This window comes from Mobula hypostoma, chromosome 2 (assembly GCF_963921235.1).
Source record: "Mobula hypostoma chromosome 2, sMobHyp1.1, whole genome shotgun sequence".
Taxonomy (NCBI): domain Eukaryota; kingdom Metazoa; phylum Chordata; class Chondrichthyes; order Myliobatiformes; family Myliobatidae; genus Mobula; species Mobula hypostoma.
The window spans coordinates 246,586,569-246,606,776 of record NC_086098.1 but is presented as its reverse complement, the minus strand read 5'-3'; the positions used below and the strand labels follow the sequence as shown (position 1 = coordinate 246,606,776).

The 20,208-nt window shown below is 48.3% G+C and overlaps 1 protein-coding gene across 1 annotated transcript; it reads left to right on the top strand.

Moving 5' to 3' along the window:
* Positions 1-145: 145 nt before the first annotated feature.
* Positions 146-19,788, top strand: lysmd1 (LysM, putative peptidoglycan-binding, domain containing 1). The gene is made up of 3 exons (XM_063041919.1): positions 146-422; positions 15,164-15,423; positions 16,367-19,788. The coding sequence occupies exons 1-3, from the start codon at positions 225-227 to the stop codon at positions 16,503-16,505; spliced, it is 597 nt and encodes a 198-aa protein (XP_062897989.1). The 5' UTR covers positions 146-224; the 3' UTR covers positions 16,506-19,788.
* The last annotated feature ends 420 nt before the right edge of the window (positions 19,789-20,208 follow it).

Below are 20,208 nucleotides of genomic sequence, written 5' to 3'. Positions count from 1 at the left end.
GAAAAAAATGAACAGTTAAAGTCGATCATAAACCTCTCTTTTCAAAATGGCGCCGAATCTCCTGAAGCTCAGGGAGCCCCGGAATCTGCCGGGAGTTGTAGTCCCAGGTTGTGCGGCTGGCGCCGGAAGCGGATGTGGTGACGGAGCATTTAAACTACAACCCTCAACGTGCCTGGCAGCGCCCACCCCTCCGCCCCGTCCGGTCCAGAGAGCTGCGGCTGTTGATGGCGACTGGCGGCGGCGGCGGTGGCTCTTCCGCGGCGAACGAGTGCGGGGCGCTGCGGGCTTCAGTGGCTGGCCGTACCCGCTCGTACGGCAGCACTGCCCGGCGCCCCGGCTCGCCCGCCTGCGGCCGGCACCTGGAGCACCGGCTGCAGCCTGGCGATACCCTGCAGGGGCTGGCGCTACGATACGGAGTGACTGTGAGTACGGGGCATTGGAGCAGCGACACTGGGATTAATGCAGCGACACTGGGCCAGGGGTGTGTGCACTGGGGTCAACACAGCGACACTGGGTCGGGGTGTGTGCACTGGGGTCAACACAGCGACACTGGGTCGGGGTGTGTGCACTGGGGTCAACACAGCGACACTGGGTCGGGGTGTGTGCACTGGGGTCAACACAGCGACACTGGGTCGGGGTGTGTGCACTGGGGTCAACACAGCGACACTGGGTCGGGGTGTGTGCACTGGGGTCAACACAGCGACACTGGGTCGGGTGTGTGTCGTGGGGTCAACACAGCGACACTGGGTCAGGGGTGTGTGTCGTGGGGTCAACACAGCGACACTGGGTTAGGGGTGTGTGCACTGGGGTCAACACAGCAACACTGGGTCAGGGGTGTGTGTCGTGGGGTCAACACAGTGACACTGGGTCGGGGGGTGTGCACTGGGGTTAACACAGCAATACTGGGTCGGGGGTGTGCACTGGGGTCAACACAGCAACACTGGGTCGGGGGTGTGTACTGGGGTCAACACAGCGACACTGGGTCAGGGGGTGTGCACTGGGGTCAACACAGTGACACTGGGTCAGGGGCGTGTATCGTGGGTTCACCACAGCGACACTGGGTCGGGGGTGTGCACTGGGGTCAATGCAGCATCACTGAGTGAAGGGGACGTATGCTGGTTTCAGTGCAGTGAACTCGATACAGAGCGTGCACTGGTGACAATGCAGAGACACTGGACGAGGAGGCAATCACGGGGGTCCACGCAGCTACACTGGGGTGAGAGGGGCGTGCAGTGGGGTCATGGCAGGGACACTGGGTCAGGGGAGTGTGTAGTGGGCTCGATGTAGCGCTGCTGACTCTCGGTTTTCAAGATGGAGTGTAATGTGAGAGGACAGGGTGAGGTTATCCTCTTCAGAGGAAGAGTAATAAAACAAATTGTTATTAGTAAGGGGTGAAATGCCAAAAGGTGCAACACCATAATGAAGGATATGGTGAGGTCAGGACTCCATTTTGCACCAGGGACCCTTTTCAATGGTCTGCAACAATGGGGCAGGAGAGCAGCATCCATTATCAGGGACCCCCACCACCCAGGACATGCTGTCTTCTGGCTGCTGGTCAGGACGAAGGGCCTCGGCCCGAAACGTCGACTGTACCTCTTCGTATAGATGCTGCCTGGCTCGCTGCGTTCACCAGCAACTTTGATGTATGTTGCTTGAATTTCCAGCATCTGCAGAATTCCTCGTGTTTGCGTAACCCCTCAGTCATCAGACGCCTGAACCAAAAGAGATAATTTCACTTGCCCCGTCACTGTAATTGTTCCTACAACCGATGGAGTCACTTTCAAGGACTCTTCATCTCATCTTCTCAATATTTATTGCTTATTTATTTATTACTATTTCTTTATTTTTACATTTGCACAGTCTGTTGTCGTTTGCACACTGACTGAGCAACCATGTTGGTGCAGTCTTTCATTGATTCTATTACGGTGATTATTCTATTACTGATTTACTGAGTATGCCCCCAGGAAAATGAATCTCAGGGTTGCTTATTGTGACATAAATGTATTTTGTTAATAAATTTACTTAAATATTTGTTAATACAGATCAATTCATCATTACACTGTGCGTGGAGGTAGAACGAGGTAAATCAGTAACAGAATGCAGAATAAAGTGTTACAGTTACAGAGAAAGTGCAGTGCAGGTAAACAATGAGGTGCAGGATCATCACGATGTATTTGGTGAGGTCAAGACTCGTACTGGGGGCCTTGTCAATGTCCTGGAGGCTGTTGATACTTGCTTCCAGGCTTTGACACGGTGTTGTGGGGACTAGAGGAATGCTTTGCAGCAGTGATTCCCAGTGGGGGTGGTTACATGTCCTAAGGGGGCGTTAGCAGAAATAGAAATGGAGACTATTCAAGACTCTTGGCTGGCCAGAAAGTGGCACCCTAACTCGAGGCTCGAGACCCGATCAACTGTGCCAACTCGCTGCTATTGTCATCATCCAATAGGCATTCCCAGTTTGTGTTCATCTTTCAGTTTATTTTAAATGATGGATAAATGTGTAATGCGTGAATCCTGTGAGTCTGAAGGCAGTGAAGCTTTGAACTCTAATCCTGCTAAGGAACAGAAACTACAGATAGTGCATCGTTGCAATGTTTTGTACGGTTTTATTCTGTTCCCGTCAGATCAATGAGGCCCTGTGTATCTTATTTGTAATATTGTCGTCTAATGAAACTTGAACCATCAAGATTGCAGGAACACTTCTGTAGAAGTCACCTTGAAAAGGCTACTTAGGGTACTACTCACTTCCAGACGATGAAAGAAGCTTTTGTAAAGTGCTGCACACTCGAGTCATTTGCCAAGAAAGCTAAAAATGATCCTGAGTGATCTCATTGCTTCTTATAACATTTCCAAAATGATTAGATTAGATTATGAGGACACGTAGTCCTCTTTTATTGTCATTTAGTAATGCATGCATTAAGAAATGATACAATTTGGAACCAATTGTATCATTTGTTCAATTAATCAAATGATAGCAAAGTGTGGACAATCTCATACAATTGGTGAAAGATTAATAACGCCTGCTGTGTCAGAAGTGCTCACCACTGTTCTCAAAATGTATACCAGTATTTTAAAATCAATTCCTCTGAGTAATAACACTGTAGCTCGTATTGATGAAATTAGTTAAGACATTTAGTATCAACTATGCACAGAGCTACAAAAAACTGGATGAGTCAACTGTGCGAGACAACGAGGCCGTGCTAATGATGTTTGTATGATTTCTCAAAAATGGAAAAGTTTATGAAGAGATTTTCTATTATAAAAAGTTAAAAACAAATATCCATGAAGAATCAATCTGCAACTAGCTCAAATTGTATACTGAGGATAAAAGTATTCCGATTAGGGACATGATAGGCGGAAGCGGGCGAGGCGAGGAAGGTTTGACATTCATTTTCTGTTGTTATTTGAGGAGAGGAGCAGTATGAGTGTGAGGGCAGTTTGCTGTTCTCGTTGTCGGATGTGGGAGGCCCTCTACATGTGCACCAAGTGCATTGAGATGCAGCTCCTAAGGGACCGCGTTACGGAACTGGAGCTGCAGCTCGATGACCTTCGTCTGGTCAGGGAGAGTGAGGAGGTGATAGAGAGGAGTTGCAGGCAGGTGGTCACACCGGGGCCACAGGAGGCAGACAAGTGGGTCACGGTTAGGAGGGGGAAGGGGAAGAGTCAGGTAATAGGGAGTACCCTGGTGGCTGTGCCCCTTAGGTACTCCTGTTTGAGTACTGTTGGGGGGGACAGCTTACCCGGGGGAAGCGACAGTGGCCCTGCCTCCGGCACAGAGTCTGGCCCTGTAGCTCAGAAGGGTAGGGCAAGGAAGAGGAGGGCAGTTGTGATAGGGGACTCGATAGTAAGGGGGTCAGATAGGCGATTCTGTGGACGCAGTCCAGAGACCCGGATGGTAGTTTGCCTCCCCGGTGCCAGGGTCCGGGATATTTCTGATCGTGTTCAAGATATCCTGAAGTGGGAGGGTGAGGAGCCAGAGGTCGTGGTACATATAGGTACCAATGACATAGGTAGGAAAAGGGATGAGGTCCTGAAAGGAGAATATAGGGAGCTAGGAAGGGAGTTGAGAAAAAGGACCGCAAAGGTAGTAATCTCGGGATTACTGCCTGTGCCACGCGACAGTGAGAGTAGGAATGCGATGAGGTGGAGGGTAAATGCGTGGCTGAGGGATTGGAACAGGGGGCAGGGATTCAAGTTTTTGGGTCATTGGGACCTCTTTTGTCGCAGGCGTGACCTGTACAAAAAGGACGGGTTACACTTGAATCCTAGGGGGACCAATATCCTGGCAGGGAGATTAGCGAGGGCTACTGAGGTGACTTTAAACTAGAATGGTTGGGGGGTGGGAATCAAATTAAAGAGGCTAGGCGTGAGGAGGTTAGTTCACAACAGAGGGATGGGAACCAGTGCAGAGAGACAGAGGGGTGTAAAGTGAGCATAGAAGCAAAAAGTACAAAGGAGAAAAGTAAAAGTGGCAGGCCGACAAATCCAGGGCAAGCATTAAAAAGGGCCACTTTTCAACATAATTGTACAAGGGCTAAGAGAGTTGTAAAAGAGCGCCTGAAGGCTTTATGTGTCAATGCAAGGAGCATTCGTAATAAGGTGGATGAATTGAAAGTGCAGATTGTTATTAATGAATATGATATAGTTGGGATCACAGAGACATGGCTCCAGGGTGACCAAGGATGGGAGCTCAACCTTCAGGGATATTCAATATTCAGGAGGGATAGACATGAAGGAAGGGGAGGTGGGGTGGCGTTGCTGGTTAAAGAAGAGATTAACGCAATAGAAAGGAAGGACATAAGCCGGGAAGATGTGGAATCGATATGGGTAGAGCTGCATAACACTAAGGGGCAGAAGACGCTGGTGGAAGTTGTGTACAGGCCACCTAACAGTAGTAGTGAGGTCGGAGATGGTATTAAACAGGAAATTAGAAATGTGTGCAATAAAGGAACAGCAGTTATAATGGGTGACTTCAATCTACATGTAGATTGGGTGAACCAAATTGGTAAAGGTGCTGAGGAAGAAGATTTCTTGGAATGTATGCGGGATAGTTTTTTGAACCAACATGTCGAGGAACCAACTAGAGAGCAGGCTATTCTGGACTGGGTTTTGAGCAATGAGGAAGGGTTAATTAGCAATCTTGTCGTGAGAGGCCCCTTGGGTAAGAGTGACCGTAATATGGTGGAATTCTTCATTAAGATGGAGAGTAAGATAGTTAATTCAGAAACAAAGGTTCTGAACTTAAAGAGGGGTAACTTTGAAGGTATGAGACGTGAATTAGCTAAGATAGACTGGCAAATGACACTTAAAGGATTGACGGTGGATATGCAATGGCAAGCATTTAAACGTTGCATGGATGAACTACAACAATTGTTCATCCCAGTTTGGCAAAAGAATAAATCAAGGAAGGTAGTGCACCCGTGGCTGACAAGAGAAATTAGGGATAGTATCAATTCCAAATTAGGAAAAGGGGAGGTGCAACGAGACCTGGGTGTTATTATACACCAGTCATTGAAAGTGGGCATGCAGGTACAGCAGGCGGTGAAAAAGACGAATGGTATGCTGGCATTTATAGCGAGAGGATTCAAGTACAGGAGCAGGGAGGTACTACTGCAGTTGTACAAGGCCTTGGTGAGACCACACCTGGAGTATTGTGTGCAGTTTTGGTCCCCTAATCTGAGGAAAGACATCCTTGCCATAGAGGGAGTACAAAGAAGGTTCACCAGATTGATTCCTGGGATGGCAGGACTTTCATATGAAGAAAGACTGGATGAACTGGGCTTGTACTCGTTGGAATTTAGAAGATTGAGGGGGGATCTGATTGAAACGTATAAAATCCTAAAGGGATTGGACAGGCTAGATGCAGGAAGATTGTTCCCGATGTTGGGGAAGTCCAGAACGAGGGGCCACAGTTTGAGGATAAAGGGGGAAGCCTTTTAGGACTGAGATTAGGAAAAACTTCTTCACACAGAGAGTGGTGAATCTGTGGAATTCTCTGCCACAGGAAACAGTTGAGGCCAGTTCATTGGCTATATTTAAGAGGGAGTTAGATATGGCCCTTGTGGCTACAGGGGTCAGGGGGTATGGAGGGAAGGCTGGGGCGGGGTTCTGAGTTGGATGATCAGCCATGATCATAATAAATGGCGGTGCAGGCTCGAAGGGCCAAATGGCCTACTCCTGCACCTATTTTCTATGTTTCTATGTTTCTATGATTTCTTGTACAACAGATGGAGCACTATATATGACAGGTTGTCATGCTGGTTTAGTGGTATTTATGAAAAAAGTAATTCCAAGTCTGTTTGCAATCCATTGGGTAATTCATCGTTGGCATCTCACAGCCAAAAACCTCAGCCAGTGACTGTTTTTCAAGCACGACTCTTGTAATGTCTGCTATCAACAAAATTAAAGCTCATCCATTAAGTTGCAAAATATTCCGTCATTTACGCCAAGGTAATGATGAAGAGTTTGAACACTTGCTTCTTCAGACTGAAGTGTGTTGGCTGCCAAAAGGCTGCTGCTTAATACATTTCTTTGATCTTTTTGACACTGTGGTTGAATTTTTGCTCAAATTTGACAAGAGCTTGGGAAACAAGATTGAACTTCTGCGTGGAGATGTGGCAAACCTAGCTAATCTGTATGAGAAAATGAGCATTCTAAATATAAGACTGCAGGGTGCGAATTTCAATTTAATCCAAGCAAAAAGTGCAGTGTTTACTTTTATCCAAAAAATTGGAAATATATAAGCAAAACACTGGGAGGAGAATGTTCTTACATTTTCCCTGCATGGAAAGTATGGCACTCCCTTTCACAGATGGTGATTTGCATGAGTACTCCTTACACCTTCGGTCACTGAAAAAGGATTTTCAAGATCAATTCAAGGAATTGAACAATCTAGAAATTTTGGACTGGGTAATTAACCCATTTCTTTGCAAGGTAGAAGAACAGGAAGAGAGATTGCAAGAAGAAATTATTGAAATTCAGAATGATGAAGCAGCAAGAATGCTTTTCAAAAATGTTGGCTTTTGTGGTATGTGGCTAGACTGTCTCACAAAGTTTCCTGGTCTTTGGGGAAGAGCCAAACTGCTCTTCATTGCATTTCCATCCTCTTCCTTGTTGAGAGAGGCTTCAGTGCAGTGAACCCACATCCTCACAAACAAACAGAAACTGCTTGGACATTGTTACAGGTGGGGACTTGAGGTTTTTGTTGTCACAACTTGAACCAGATATTTCATCTGTTGCTAAAAACCATCAAGTTCAAGGATCACGTTGATATTGAAACTGCTGTACAGTGCACAGGTACTATGTAAGCTAGGTTTAGAGACAAATAAAAATTTAAAGCAGAATCATTTTCCTCATGTTAGTCTGATTGATGTGATTTATACGGAAAGTATATTGTGCCTAAGAGGGGCTTTGGCAAGTACGAAGGTGCTTTAGGGGGGGCATTGGGCTAAAAAGGGTTGGGAAACATTGCTTTACAGTGTCAGATCCTGTTGTCTGTGATGGTGGAGGTTTCCTCTGGGTGTTTCAGTTTCCTCCAACATTCCGAAGACTTGAGGGTTAATGAGTTGTGGGCATGCTGCGTTGCCGCTGACAGCTTGGCCACACTTGGGGGCTGACCCCCAGCAAGTCCTCGGACGACACATTTTACGGTACGTTTGGATGTACATGTGACAAAACTGATGTCAATCGGGTAGGATTAGATCCCACACCACCAGGTTCAGGAACAATAACAACTATCGGGCTCCTGATAACGTCCAGAACTGAATCCTCAAACTACGGACTCACTTTCAAGGACTCTTTGCAACTGGTGTTCTCGGTGCGATTTTTTTTTCCATTTGCACAGTTTGCCACCTTTTGCACATCGCTGTCGGTATTTGTGTATGTATTGTGTAGTTTTTTCATAAAATCCCAGACTGTCCTGTTCTTGTAAATGCCTACAACATGAATCTCAAGGTAAATATAGTAACATAAACATACTTTGCTAATAAGTGTATTTTGAACTTTGATATCCCTCTGCACTTTGCCCCTCCATACGCCTTTTAAACAAATTGTACCTCCTCTGGCAGCTTGTTTCCATACTGACATTCCTCTGGGTGGAAAACCTGGCTCCTCTTGTCTAGTTCCAGACTCCCCTGGCAAAAGGGCTCACTCTACGCCCCCTCATCACAACGATTTCAATGATGACCTTGTTTCACGGTTACTTTAGTATGGTCACAAGCGTCGGGACACTGCATCACAGGCACACCAGGTCAGGGACGTGGATATTTACAAGAGAAAAGTGATTTGAACACAATTTATACAGTCTACAACAAAAACACAGTGGATTGTAATGGATGTTGCCTTCCTGAGGTGGTAACACCTGTAGACACTACTGATTGTGGGGTGGGTTGTACTAAAAGATTAACTCGGTCTCGTGATCGACCTTGTTTTGCCCCCTGCACCTTACTGTCTGCACTGCACTCTGTCTGTAACTGTGACGCTTTACTCTGCATTCTGTCATTGTTTTCTCTCGTAGGACTTCAATGCTCTGATGTGATGGAATGGTTTGTCTGAATAGCACGCATAACGAAATTTTTCACTGGGCCTTGGTACATACGGGGTAACCCTAGCTGCAACATGGTCTGGTGCGGAAATTCAAGCACCTAGGATTGAGAGCCCTGGGCACAGCCCTCCTCGCCATCAGTTATATCTCAAGAAGGCAACGTCCATCATCAAAGATCCCCACCCTCCGGGCCATGCCATAGAAACATAGAAAATAGGTGCAGGGGTAGGCCATTCGGCCCTTCGAGCCTGCACCGCCATCCATTACGATCATGGCTGATCATCCAACTCAGAACCCTGTACTTGCCTTCTCTCCATACCCCCTGATCCCTTTAGCCACAACGGCCATATCTAACTCCCTCTTAAATATAGCCAATGAACAGGCCTCAACTGTTTCCTGTGGCAGAGAATTCCACAGATTCACCACTCTCTGTGTGAAGAAGATTTTCCCTAATCTCGGTCCTAAAAGGCTTCCCCTTTATCCTCAAACTGTGACCCCTCGTTCTTGACTTCCCCAACATTGGGAACAATCTTCCTGCATCTAGCCTGTCCAATCCCTTTAGGATTTTATATGTTTCAATAAGATCCCCCCTCAATCTTCTAAATTCCAACGAGTATAAGCCTAGTTGATCCAGTCTTTCATCATATGAAAGTCCTCTTCTCATAGCTCCCATCGGGGCAGGAGGTACAGAAGCCTGAAGCCCCACACCACCAGGTTCAGGAACAGCTACTTCCCTTCAACCATTCGGTCCCTGAACCGACCGGCACAACCCCAAGCACCATTTCTTTTTGTTCTGTGTTCTTTCTTGTAAATACTGTACATTCTGCACAACAGTGGGCACCGTAGACGGGGCTGGAGGAACTCTGCGGGGCAAGCGGTATCTACAGAGGGAATGAAGAGTCCATGTTTTGGGCCAAGACCCTTCACCAGGTCCTCCTGACCTGTTGAGTTCCTCCAGCATTTTGTGTGTGTGTTGCTCAGGATTTCCAGTGGCTGCTGAATCTCTTGTGTCTGTGATTTGCACTACAATAGATGGCTTTTTTGTGTTCAGTCCTTCCCTTTATAACTTTACCTTTCTGTTGTGATGCTGCTGCAAGTAAGTTTTTCATTGCACGCATGTAGATCAGAATTTATTTATTTATTGAGATTCAGTGTGGAACAGGCCCTTCACGCCACGCCACGCCACCCTGAAACTCCTGATTTAACCGGAGCCCAATCAAAGAGGACAATTTACAATGACCAATTGACCTACCAGCCGGTAGGTCTTTGATGGTGGGAGGAAGCTGGAACACCCACACAGTTAATGGGAGGATGTATAAACTCCTGAGAGGCAGCGGCAGGAATTGAACCTGGGTCACCTGTACTGTAAAGCATTGTGCTCACCGCTCCACTACCTCAGTCAGAGCCACTTTATTGCCCAGTAAGTGAAACGTACCAGAACTGATCGTGGTTCGGTGCCGAGCATAAAGCACAGGACAACACAATAGCAACTAACAATCTACAAGACAATAGTGCAAACAGCAATGAGCAGTCTACAAACAGCAGAACAGTCACATGTGCAAAGATCAATAATCAAACTTAAATGTGAACATATGAACAGACTCTACAAGGAGAACAAGGAGAGCAGGAAGGACCATTTGGCAGATAAGCTTGATGACAATAAACTTGACTTTGAGGAGAGCATTCCAATAAACAGCACAAGATTAATGTGTCAAACGCTTGAGCGGGGTAGTCTTGAAAAGATAAAGAAGAGCTCTACTTGTCACGCGTACCTCAAAACATACCGTGAAATGCGTCATTGACCAACGTATTCGGAGGGTGTGCTGGGGAGGGGAGGCAGCCTGCAAGTGTCAGCAGGCTTTTGGCGTCGGGATAGCATGCCCACAGCTCACTAACCTGTGCGTCTTCGCAGCGTAGCGGGAAACCGGAACACCCAGAGGAAAGCCAGGAGGTCACAGGGCTTATTAAAGTGTGTATATGTTAGCGTATCTGTACTACCCTGAGAGCAGCTGTCTTTCAGACATTTAGAGGATAAAAGGAATTCAGTAGAATATTGTGGAAAAACAAAGACAGGCAAACGACCATTGAGCAAAAGAAGGCAGGTTATGTGATTTAAAAATAGACCAATAGTGGTGTTGACAACACCAGATGTCGAGTGTTTGACAGTGAGTCTGCACGTTGTTGAGTGAAATTTCCAGCCTGCGGTCCATAAGACCGTAAGACACAAGAGCAGAGTTAGGCCGTTTGGCCCATCGAGTCTGCTCTGCCTTTCATTCATGACTGATCCTTATTTCCCCTCCTCAGTCCCGCTCCCCGACCTTCTCTCTGTAACCTTTGATGCCATGACCAATCAAGAACCTATCAGTCATTGCCTTAAATACACCCAACAACTTGGACTCTACAGCTGCCTGTAGTAATAAATTCCATAAAATCACCACCCTCTGGCGAAAGGAATTTCTCTGCATCCCTGTTTAAAATGGACACCCCTCCATTCTGAGGCTGTGCCCTCTTGTCCTAGACTGCCCCACATGGGAAACATCCTTTCCATATCTATTTTGTCTAGGCCTTACAACATTCAAAAGCTTTCAATGAGATCCCCCCCCCACCCCATCCTTCTAAATTCCAGCAAGTTCCCAGAGCTATCAAACGCTCCTCATATGATAACCCTTTCATTCTCTGAATCAACCTTGTGAACCTCCTCTGGACCCTCTCCAATGCCAGCACATTTTTTTTTAGATGAGCCCAAAACTGTTCACGATACTCAAGGTGAGATCTCACCAGTGCCTTAAAGCCTCAGCATCACATCCCTGCTCTTGTGTTCTAGACCTGTGGAAATGAATGTTAACATTGCATTTGCCTTCCTAACCACTGACTACCTGCAAATTAGCCTTTAGGGTGTTCTGCACAAGGACTCCCAAGTCCCTTTGCATCTCAAATGTTTGGATTTTCTCCCTGTTTAGAAAATAGTCTGCACATTTATTTCTACTACCAAAGTGCATGGCCATCCATTTTCCAACATTGTATTTCATTTGCTGCTCACTTGCCCATTCTCCTAATCTGTCTAAGTCCTTCTGCAGCCTTACTGTTTCCTCAACACTACCTGTCCCTCCACCAGTCTTTGTATCATCTGCAAACTTGGCAACAAAGCCATCTATTCCATCAAATAAATCATTTACATACAGCATAAAAAGCAGTCCCAACACCAACCCCTGTGGAACACCGCTAGTCACTGGCCGCCAACCAGAAAAAGATCCTTTTATTCTCGCTGCCTCCTACCAATCAGCCAATACTCTAATCATGTCAGTAACTTTGTTGTAATACCATGGCCTCTTAACTTGGTAAGCAGCCTCATGTGTGGTACCTTGTCAAAGGCCTTCTGAAAGTCCAAATATACAACATCCTTTGCATCCCCTGTATCTATCCGACTTGTAATCTCCTCAAAGAATTCCAACAGGTTTGTCAGGCAAGATTTTCCTTGAAACCATGTTGACTTTTTACTATCTTGTCCTGTGTCACCAAGTACTCCATCACCTCACCCTTAACAATTGACTCCAACATCTTCCGAACCACTGAGGTCAGGCTAACTGGTCTATAATTTCCTTTCTGCTGCCTTCCTCCTTTCTTAAAGAGTGGAAAGACATTTGTAATTTTCCAGTCCTCTGGCACCATACCGGAGTCTATTGATTTTTGAAATATCACTACTAATGTCTCCACAATCTCTACAGCTACCTCTTTCAGAACCTTGGGTGCAATTCATTTTTTTCAGCACCTTCTCCCTTGTAATCGTAACTGCACTCCCTTCTCTTCCCTCATACCCTTCAACATCTGGCACACTGCTAGTGTCGTCCATCTGTGAAGTTTGATGCAAAATACTCATTTAGTTCATCTGCCATCTCCTTGACCCCCGTTGTTATTTCTCTGGCCCCATTTTCTAGCGGTCCTGTATCCACCCTCATTTCTTTTATTTTTTATATACTTAAAAAAAACTTTTCTATGCACCTTGATATTATTTGCTAACGTTTTCAAATTTCATCTTTTCCCAACTAATGATTCTTTTAGTTGCTCTCTGTAGGTTTTTAAAAGCCTCCCAATCCTCTGTCTTCCCGCTAATTTTTGCTTTGTTATCTGCACTCTCCTTTGCTTTTACATTAGCTTTGATCTCCCTTGTCAGCCACAGTTGTACTATTTTGCCATTTGAGCATTTCTTTGTTTTTGGAATACATCTATTCTGCATCTTCCTCATTTTTCCTAGAAACTCAGGCCATTGCAGCTCTGCAGACATCCCTGCCAGCAGCTCCTTCCCATTTACCTTGGCCAACTCCTCTGATACCCCTATAATTTCCTTTACTTCACTGAAATACTACTACGTCAGGCTTTACTTTCTCCCTATCAAATTTCAAGTTGAGCTCAAGTTACATTGTAATCAATATCTCCTAAGGGTTCTTTTACCTTAAGCTCCCTAATTGCCTCCAATTCATTACATAACACCCAATCCAGTATAGCTGTTCCCCTAGTAGGCTCAACAACAAACTGCGCTAAAAAGACATCTCATAGGCAATCAACAATCTCTCTCTCGGGGTCTATTTCCAACCTAATTTTCCCAATTGACCTCCATGTTGGAATCTCCCATGACTATTATAACATTGCCCTTTTGCGCTTTTTCTATTTCATGGTGTAATCTGTGGTCCAGATCCCAGCTACTGTTGGGAGACCTGTATATAACTGCCATCAGGGTGTAGTTTCTCAACTCAACCCACAAGGATTCAACATCTTCTGATCCTATGTCACATCTTTCTATTTCTTTACCAGCAGAGCCACGCCTCCCCCTCTGCCTCCGATACACATTCTATCCCTCCAATACAATGTGTGATCTTGGACATTCAGCTCCCAATGACAGTCATCCTTCAGCCATGATTTAGTGATGGCCACAATGTCATACCCAACAACCTGTGATAGTGCTGCAAGATAATCCACCTTAATTCTTATACTCCGTGCATTGAGATGTAACGCTTTGAGTACTGCATTTGCTACCCTTCTTGATTCCGCAGCCCTGATGAACTGGTACTCAACCTGCTGGCTGCAATTACGTCCTATCATCTGCCTGCCCTTCCTGACAGCCCTTCCGTGCTAACTTTGCTTTTTTTTAACCATCTGTCCTATCCTTCACTCTAGCTCCCACCCCTCTCCCAAATTAGTTTAAACTCTCCCCAACAGCTCTAACAAACCTACCCACGAGAATATTGGTCCCCCTCGGGTTCAGGTGCAGCCCATCTCTTTTGAACAGGTCATACCTCCCCCAGAAGAGATCCCAATGATTCAAGAGCCTGAAGTCCTGCCTCCCCTGCCCCCCCAGCCATGCATTAATCTGCCAATCATCGTGTTTCTACCCTCACTGCGCGTGGTACAGGCAGCAATCCAGAAATTACTACCTGGTAGGTCTTGCTTCTCAGCTTTCTACCTATGGGTCCTTGGACTCCTCGGTTAAAGGTAGGGGTCCATGGCCTAACAAACGTTGGGAACACATGATTAAGGGTAATGACTGTTCCTGGACCTGGTGGTGTGGGACTTGAGACTCCTGTACTTTATGTCCAATGGCAGTAGTGAGAAGAGAGTATGGGTCAAATGATTGGAGTCCCTGGTGATGGATTCTGCTGTCTTGTGGCAGTGCTCACTGTACAGTACTGTGCAAAGGTCTCGGCCACGTATGAGTAACTAGGGAGCCTAAGACTTTTCACAGTAGTGTAGTAATTTTATGTATTGCACTGTACTGCTGCTGCAAAAAACAAATTTCATGACATATGTGAGTGATGATGAACCTGATTCTGATATGGGTCTTTTGTGGATTGAGAGTGGGAAGGGGGCAGGAAGAGGGGAATCATGGTTGGGAAAAGGGAAAGGAGAGGGATGGGAGCAGGAAGCACCAGAGAGACATGTAATGATCATAAACCAATTGTTTGAAATTGAGCGACCTTGCCTGGTGTCTCAGGGCTAGGTGTTTCTACACCTGTGCCAATCCCCGCACCTGGCACCCCTTTGCTGCCATCCTTCCCATGCCCCTCCTGTGAAGCTTCACCCTTGCTATACTTAACATCCTTTGCTCCAGCCAGATTTACAAACTCACCCTGTGCCTCAGAGTTTTCCACTATACTGCAGATGTGGGGAGGGCTTTGCCTGTGATGGGCTGGGCTGTACAAACCACTTTCTGTAGACTTTTCCATTCTTGGGCATTGATGTTTCCATACCACGCTGAGGTGCAGCCTCTCTGGATACTCTCTACTGTGCATCTGCAGAAGTTTGTCAGAGTTTTAGGTGGCATGTCTATACAAACTTCTGCAAAATTAGAGGCACTGTTGTGCCTTCTTTGTGATAGAGCATTCCTGCTGGTCCCAGGACAGATTATCTGATATGTTAATGCCAAGGAATTTAAATGAGAACTTAATGTACAAATAAGAGATGTACAACGTACTAACTCATTAAGAACGGCTGCTGAAATTGAACCCTGATCTTACAGCTGGTACTGTAAAGCGTTATGCCCACAGCTTTGCGACTGTGCCACACTACGGTACGGGGTTGACAGGTCTGCTCTCTGTTCTGTTCTCTCTTTCTCCTCTCTGATTGTAGACAGAGCAGATAAAGAGAGCAAATCGCCTCTATACCAGTGACTCCATCTTCCTGAAAGAGGTCCTGATGATCCCCGTGGCCAGCAAGCAGGAACACAACGGGGTGACGGTGGAGAGCCCCCAGGAGGGCAGCCCTGCAGGGCGACCGAAAGACAGCCCTACCCCAGAGATGTCCGCCTCGGAGTTCCTCAGGAGGATCGATGCCCAGATCACGCAGTCCAAAGCAGCCGCGCTGAAAAACCTGAGGGACGACGGAGACAAGTAGGTTGTGCAGGGTGGGACAGTAATGGGACAGGAGCACCGGGGGTCAGACACCACAAGTACCCCCGTCCACGGGACTGGGAAATTCACGCATTCCTAGTGTCAAACAGAGAGTGAAGCTCCCTCTACACTGTCCCATCACACACTCCCAGGGTCAGACACAGAGTGAAACTCCCTCTACACCGTCCCATCACACACTCCCGGGGTCAGACACAGAGTGAAACTCCCTCTACACCGTCCCATCACACACTCCCAGGGTCAGACACAGAGTGAAACTCCCTCCACACCGTTCCATCACACACTTCCAGGGCCAGACACAGAGCGAAGCTCCCTCTACACTCTCCTATTGTGCCTGACACAAAGCCCCATTGATCCTCTCTGTATCCTGTTACCCAAACGCATGACTTTTACATTGGTCTCTCATTAAACAAAGCACGGAATCAATGAATCCGTGACTAATCCCGATTCATTCACACAGCTGCCGTGACAACTGGTGTGTGTTGGGAAGGCAAGAATTTGTTGGCGGAACACTCCCATTCTGATTGTAAGGATCAACAATGAACTCCGTTAACATAGCTCCTGTCTACTCACTGCATTTCACGGGATCACTTTAATCCTGGGACACCTTGTGAGGTACTGAGATAGGGGACCTGACACTCAGTGGTCGCGGGCGGGAGGGAGGTTGCGGGCTGGAATTTCAGGGCTCAGAACCCAGGCATCTCAAAGCGGGGAGTACCAGGATAGAAGGGGGAGTACTGGTTAACAGGGCTGGGGATGGAGGCTTCACTCTGTACCTCCTCCCACCTCCGGCTGACTCTTGGAGGTGAGAAAGGTGGGTCTACAGCTGGATTTAACGCTGCTTTTCTTGGTTGGACCCTCGACGCACCCCACCCCTTCCCTGAGACTGTTGCTAACACTGTTTCTCTTTTCCCTCTCCCCCCAGGTTTGACGGGAGCCCCCCCTCTGTTCTGTGCAGGCCGGTGCCCACGTCCCAGCGAGCTCTCCTAGGACCCGCCCGCCTCACCAAGACTACCCGGGTGACCAGCCTGCAGGACACAGAGGATGAGATCTTTCACCTTTGACCCTGGGTAGCCACTCTCCCCAACACTAAGACGCTCCCGCACCTGCCCCACCGTGAAGGTGACAGCCTGAGTCACGGCTGGGATGGTGGGAGAATCCCGTCTGGGCAATGAGTTTCCCGGGTCCCGAGATGGCGCCGGAGACAGAGGAAGGTCTTGAGTGAGCCGGGCTCACAGGGAAGGTCTAGGATGGAGGTGTGTGTTCCTCTCTCTGTGCCCTGTGTGTGTGTGTGTGCGCCTCTCCCTCTCCCCCTGTGTGTCTGTCTGTCTCTCCCCAAAACCCACCTTCCTCCTTCACGTGTGTCTCTCTCCCTCCCTCTGTGCCCTAGTATGTGTGTCTCTCTCTTCTCCCCCCCTCACTCTCTCACACTCTCCCCTCCCTCTCTCACACTCTCCCCTCCCTCTGTCCCCCTCCCTGGCCCTGTGTGTGTCCACTCTTCCCCCATCGTGTGTGTGTGTCTCTGTGTAGAAACCCTGTTTCCTGGGAGAGACTGTGCTTGTATCTTCACCTCTCCATTATTCCTCTCTCCTCCGCCCCCCCCCCACCCACCACCCACATCCTGCCTACAGTGCTGGATCACCCAAATCGCCCCTTCACTGTGTCCTCCTCCCCACCCTCACACCGTCGTCCTGCAGAGACCACCCCATTACAGTGTCCTCCCCACCCCCCACGCCGTGTCGTCATGGAGATTCTGCCCCCTTACCGTGCCCCCCTCCCCAGCCCCACCCCTTCACCCTGTGAAGCAGTAAACCAGCACCCATTGCGATAAGTTCACCCTACAGCCCCTCCTCCCCAGCCCCGCAAATAAGGAGTTACGTGGGCGTGGTGAGGGGTGGGGGGAGAGTCGCACTTTGTCTCCGACCCGACGTGTGTCCATTGCCGGCCTCTCCCTACTCTATCACCTCTTGAAATGGATGGGTGTGCGTCTGTGCTAACCCAGCACTACACCCCACCCCCAAGCACATACAGAGTGAACACGCTTCCGATGGCCGAGGGGGAAGGGTGAGCTCTCTTCCCCGTCTGTCCTCCTTCCCCAGAGACATGTCTGTTATCCTCCAGTTTCCAGCTACGTTCCAATCCGCTTTGTTGGGGCTGGAACAGGCCGGGATTGGGAGGGAGGTGGTGAGGTCCCCAGATGCTGCTCTCCAACTATTGACCCCACCCCAGGGTAAGGATCCTCTGTCTCTTCATTGTTTACAGCACCCCCTCCCTGCCTTGCTGCTAAATCCTGGAGACCCCCCCCACCCCCAGTCCTTTTCTTCTTTACGGGAAATGTGCAATATGGAATAGTCTTCCAGAAATCAGTGGGGCTCGGTGTGGTGAGAAAACTCCAGGAGAACGAGTCTCGAGTGGATTGATCGCTCAACCCAGGATTCAGTCCCCTTCTCCGTAGGGAGCCAACGGCTGCGTTTGGAAGGGAGGGGCTAATCACCTAGTCTGAGCTCCGCACCCCCAACCCTCACAAGTTGCCCTGCACTCCCCTCCGAAGTCAGACACTCACTCTGCAGGAGCAGAGCCTTGGAGAGAGGGTGAACGCAGAGGAGCGATCACCCGTCGCCTCACTCTGTTCCTGATTAACTCCTAGCAAGTTTAGACCCTTCCCCTCCCCCCCCCGGACTACTGCAGGGGAAGGGACACCCCACCCCCTTTAATTTTTATTTATTAAACTGTGAACGGTTTAGATAACGAGAGGTAAGGGCTGTCCAGAAGTCAGAAACCAGCGTGCTTGGAAACCGAACGCACGGGGAACCCCAACCATCGCTGGGATGACTGGAACGCCTTCCAAAGGCGCTCGCTCTCTGCAACGCCTGTAAATAAATCCCTTCGGGGACCCACTGCGAGTCAATTGCTGTATAGAATACTTTGATACCTAATTAAAAATTATCTCCACCAAACTCTCTGTTGTCTGCTTGAAGCAGTCTTGAGCAGTGTTGACCGTTAGCGGATGAAAGTTCCCAGAAGTTATGCAGATTACTTGTAGAGACCTGCCCTGTACAGTCACACACCCTCGTGATGGTTCCTGCTTGTGAGGGCCATTCGCTTGTACTTCAGGAGACCCGGGGTGGAGGCCATTGCACAGAGCGGAGCCCCGTAACGAGTTTATAAGGCGACGTGGTTTTCCCAGTCGCTTCAAGTTCCTGGGTGTCAGCATTGCAGAAGATCTATCGTGTGCCCAGTGCAAAGATACGGTCACAAAGAAGGCACGTCAGTGGCTGTACTTCATGAGAAGATTGAGTCTATCACATTTCTACCGGTGTACAGTGAACCTTTTCTCATGACCGCCATCGAGGAGGCGGTACACGAGCTGGAGACCCCCACGCGACGATTCAGGAACAGCTTCTTGGCCGCACAAAATGCTGGAGGAACTCAGCGGGGTCAGGAAGCAGCTACGGAGAGGAATCGATCCTGATGAAGGGTCTCGGCCCAAAACATCGACTGTTTATGGCCCTGCCTGACCTGAGTGCCTCGTGTGTGTGTGTGTGTGTGTGTGTGTGTGTGTGTGTGTGTGTGTGTGTGTGTGTGTGTGTGTGTGTGTGTGTGTGTGTGTGTGTGTGTGTGTGAGACTCTGGATTTCCAGCAGCTACAGAATCCTGTGTGACGGGACGATGTCGTGTTCACAGTTGCTTTGCCTCCGCCATTTGAATGGTCCAGGAACACTACCTCACTTTTGCACTAGCTTTTCTTGTAACTGATAGTTTTTTTTTTAATGTCTTGCACTGTACCCCTGCCACAAAACATTAAATTTCATGACACACAGTATGTCGGTGATGATAAAGCTGATTCTTGTCTGCTGGTGTATTATAACATGCCTGGAGGATATCCGGACACAGCACATTCTAACCTACCTGAAGTGGCTGCTCCTCACCTTTGGTGGCATTTACCCCTAGCCTCTGAACATTTGGTGTCCCTGTGCGGAGAGGATGGGGTCTTGCTCACCCTGGTCCTGGGGCTGGCCAAACTAGCTACGTTTGGATCACGGAGGCAGGTAGCCGAGGGCACTGCCCAGCTATAACAGGAACGAGTACATGCGGAATCTGTTTCTGGAACCTTCGGCACCGCAAGAAAAAAATAGTACCTAGGATCAGAGTGTGAATAGTTCTGTTCAGCTGAAGTTTCGTTTTTGTTGTAGCTTGTAGAGACGTAATGTAGTGTTGCAGTATTTATAATAAACTTGTTACGGTAAAATAAAACAATCAGTCACGGTGTGAGACTCCACACCGTCCCATCACACACTCCCGGGGTCAGACACAGAGTGAAACTCCCTCTACACCGTCCCATCACACACTCCCGGGGTCAGACACAGAGTGAAACTCCCTCCACACTGTCCCATCACATCCTCCTGGGGTCAGACACAGAGTGAAACTCCCTCCACATCGTCCCATCACACACTCCCGGGGTCAGATGCAGAGTGAAGCTCCCTCTACACCGTCCCATCACACACTCCCGGGGTCAGGCACAGAGTGAAACTCCCTCCACACCGTCCCATCACACCCTCCCGGGGTCAGACACAGAGTGAAACTCCCTCTACACTGTCCCATCACACACTCCCGGGGTCAGACACAGAGTGAAGCTCCCTCTACACTGTCCCATCACACACTCCCAGGGTCAGACACAGAGTGAAACTCCCTCTACACTGTCCCATCACACACTCCCGGGGTCAGACACAGAGTGAAACTCCCTCTACACTGTCCCATCACACACTCC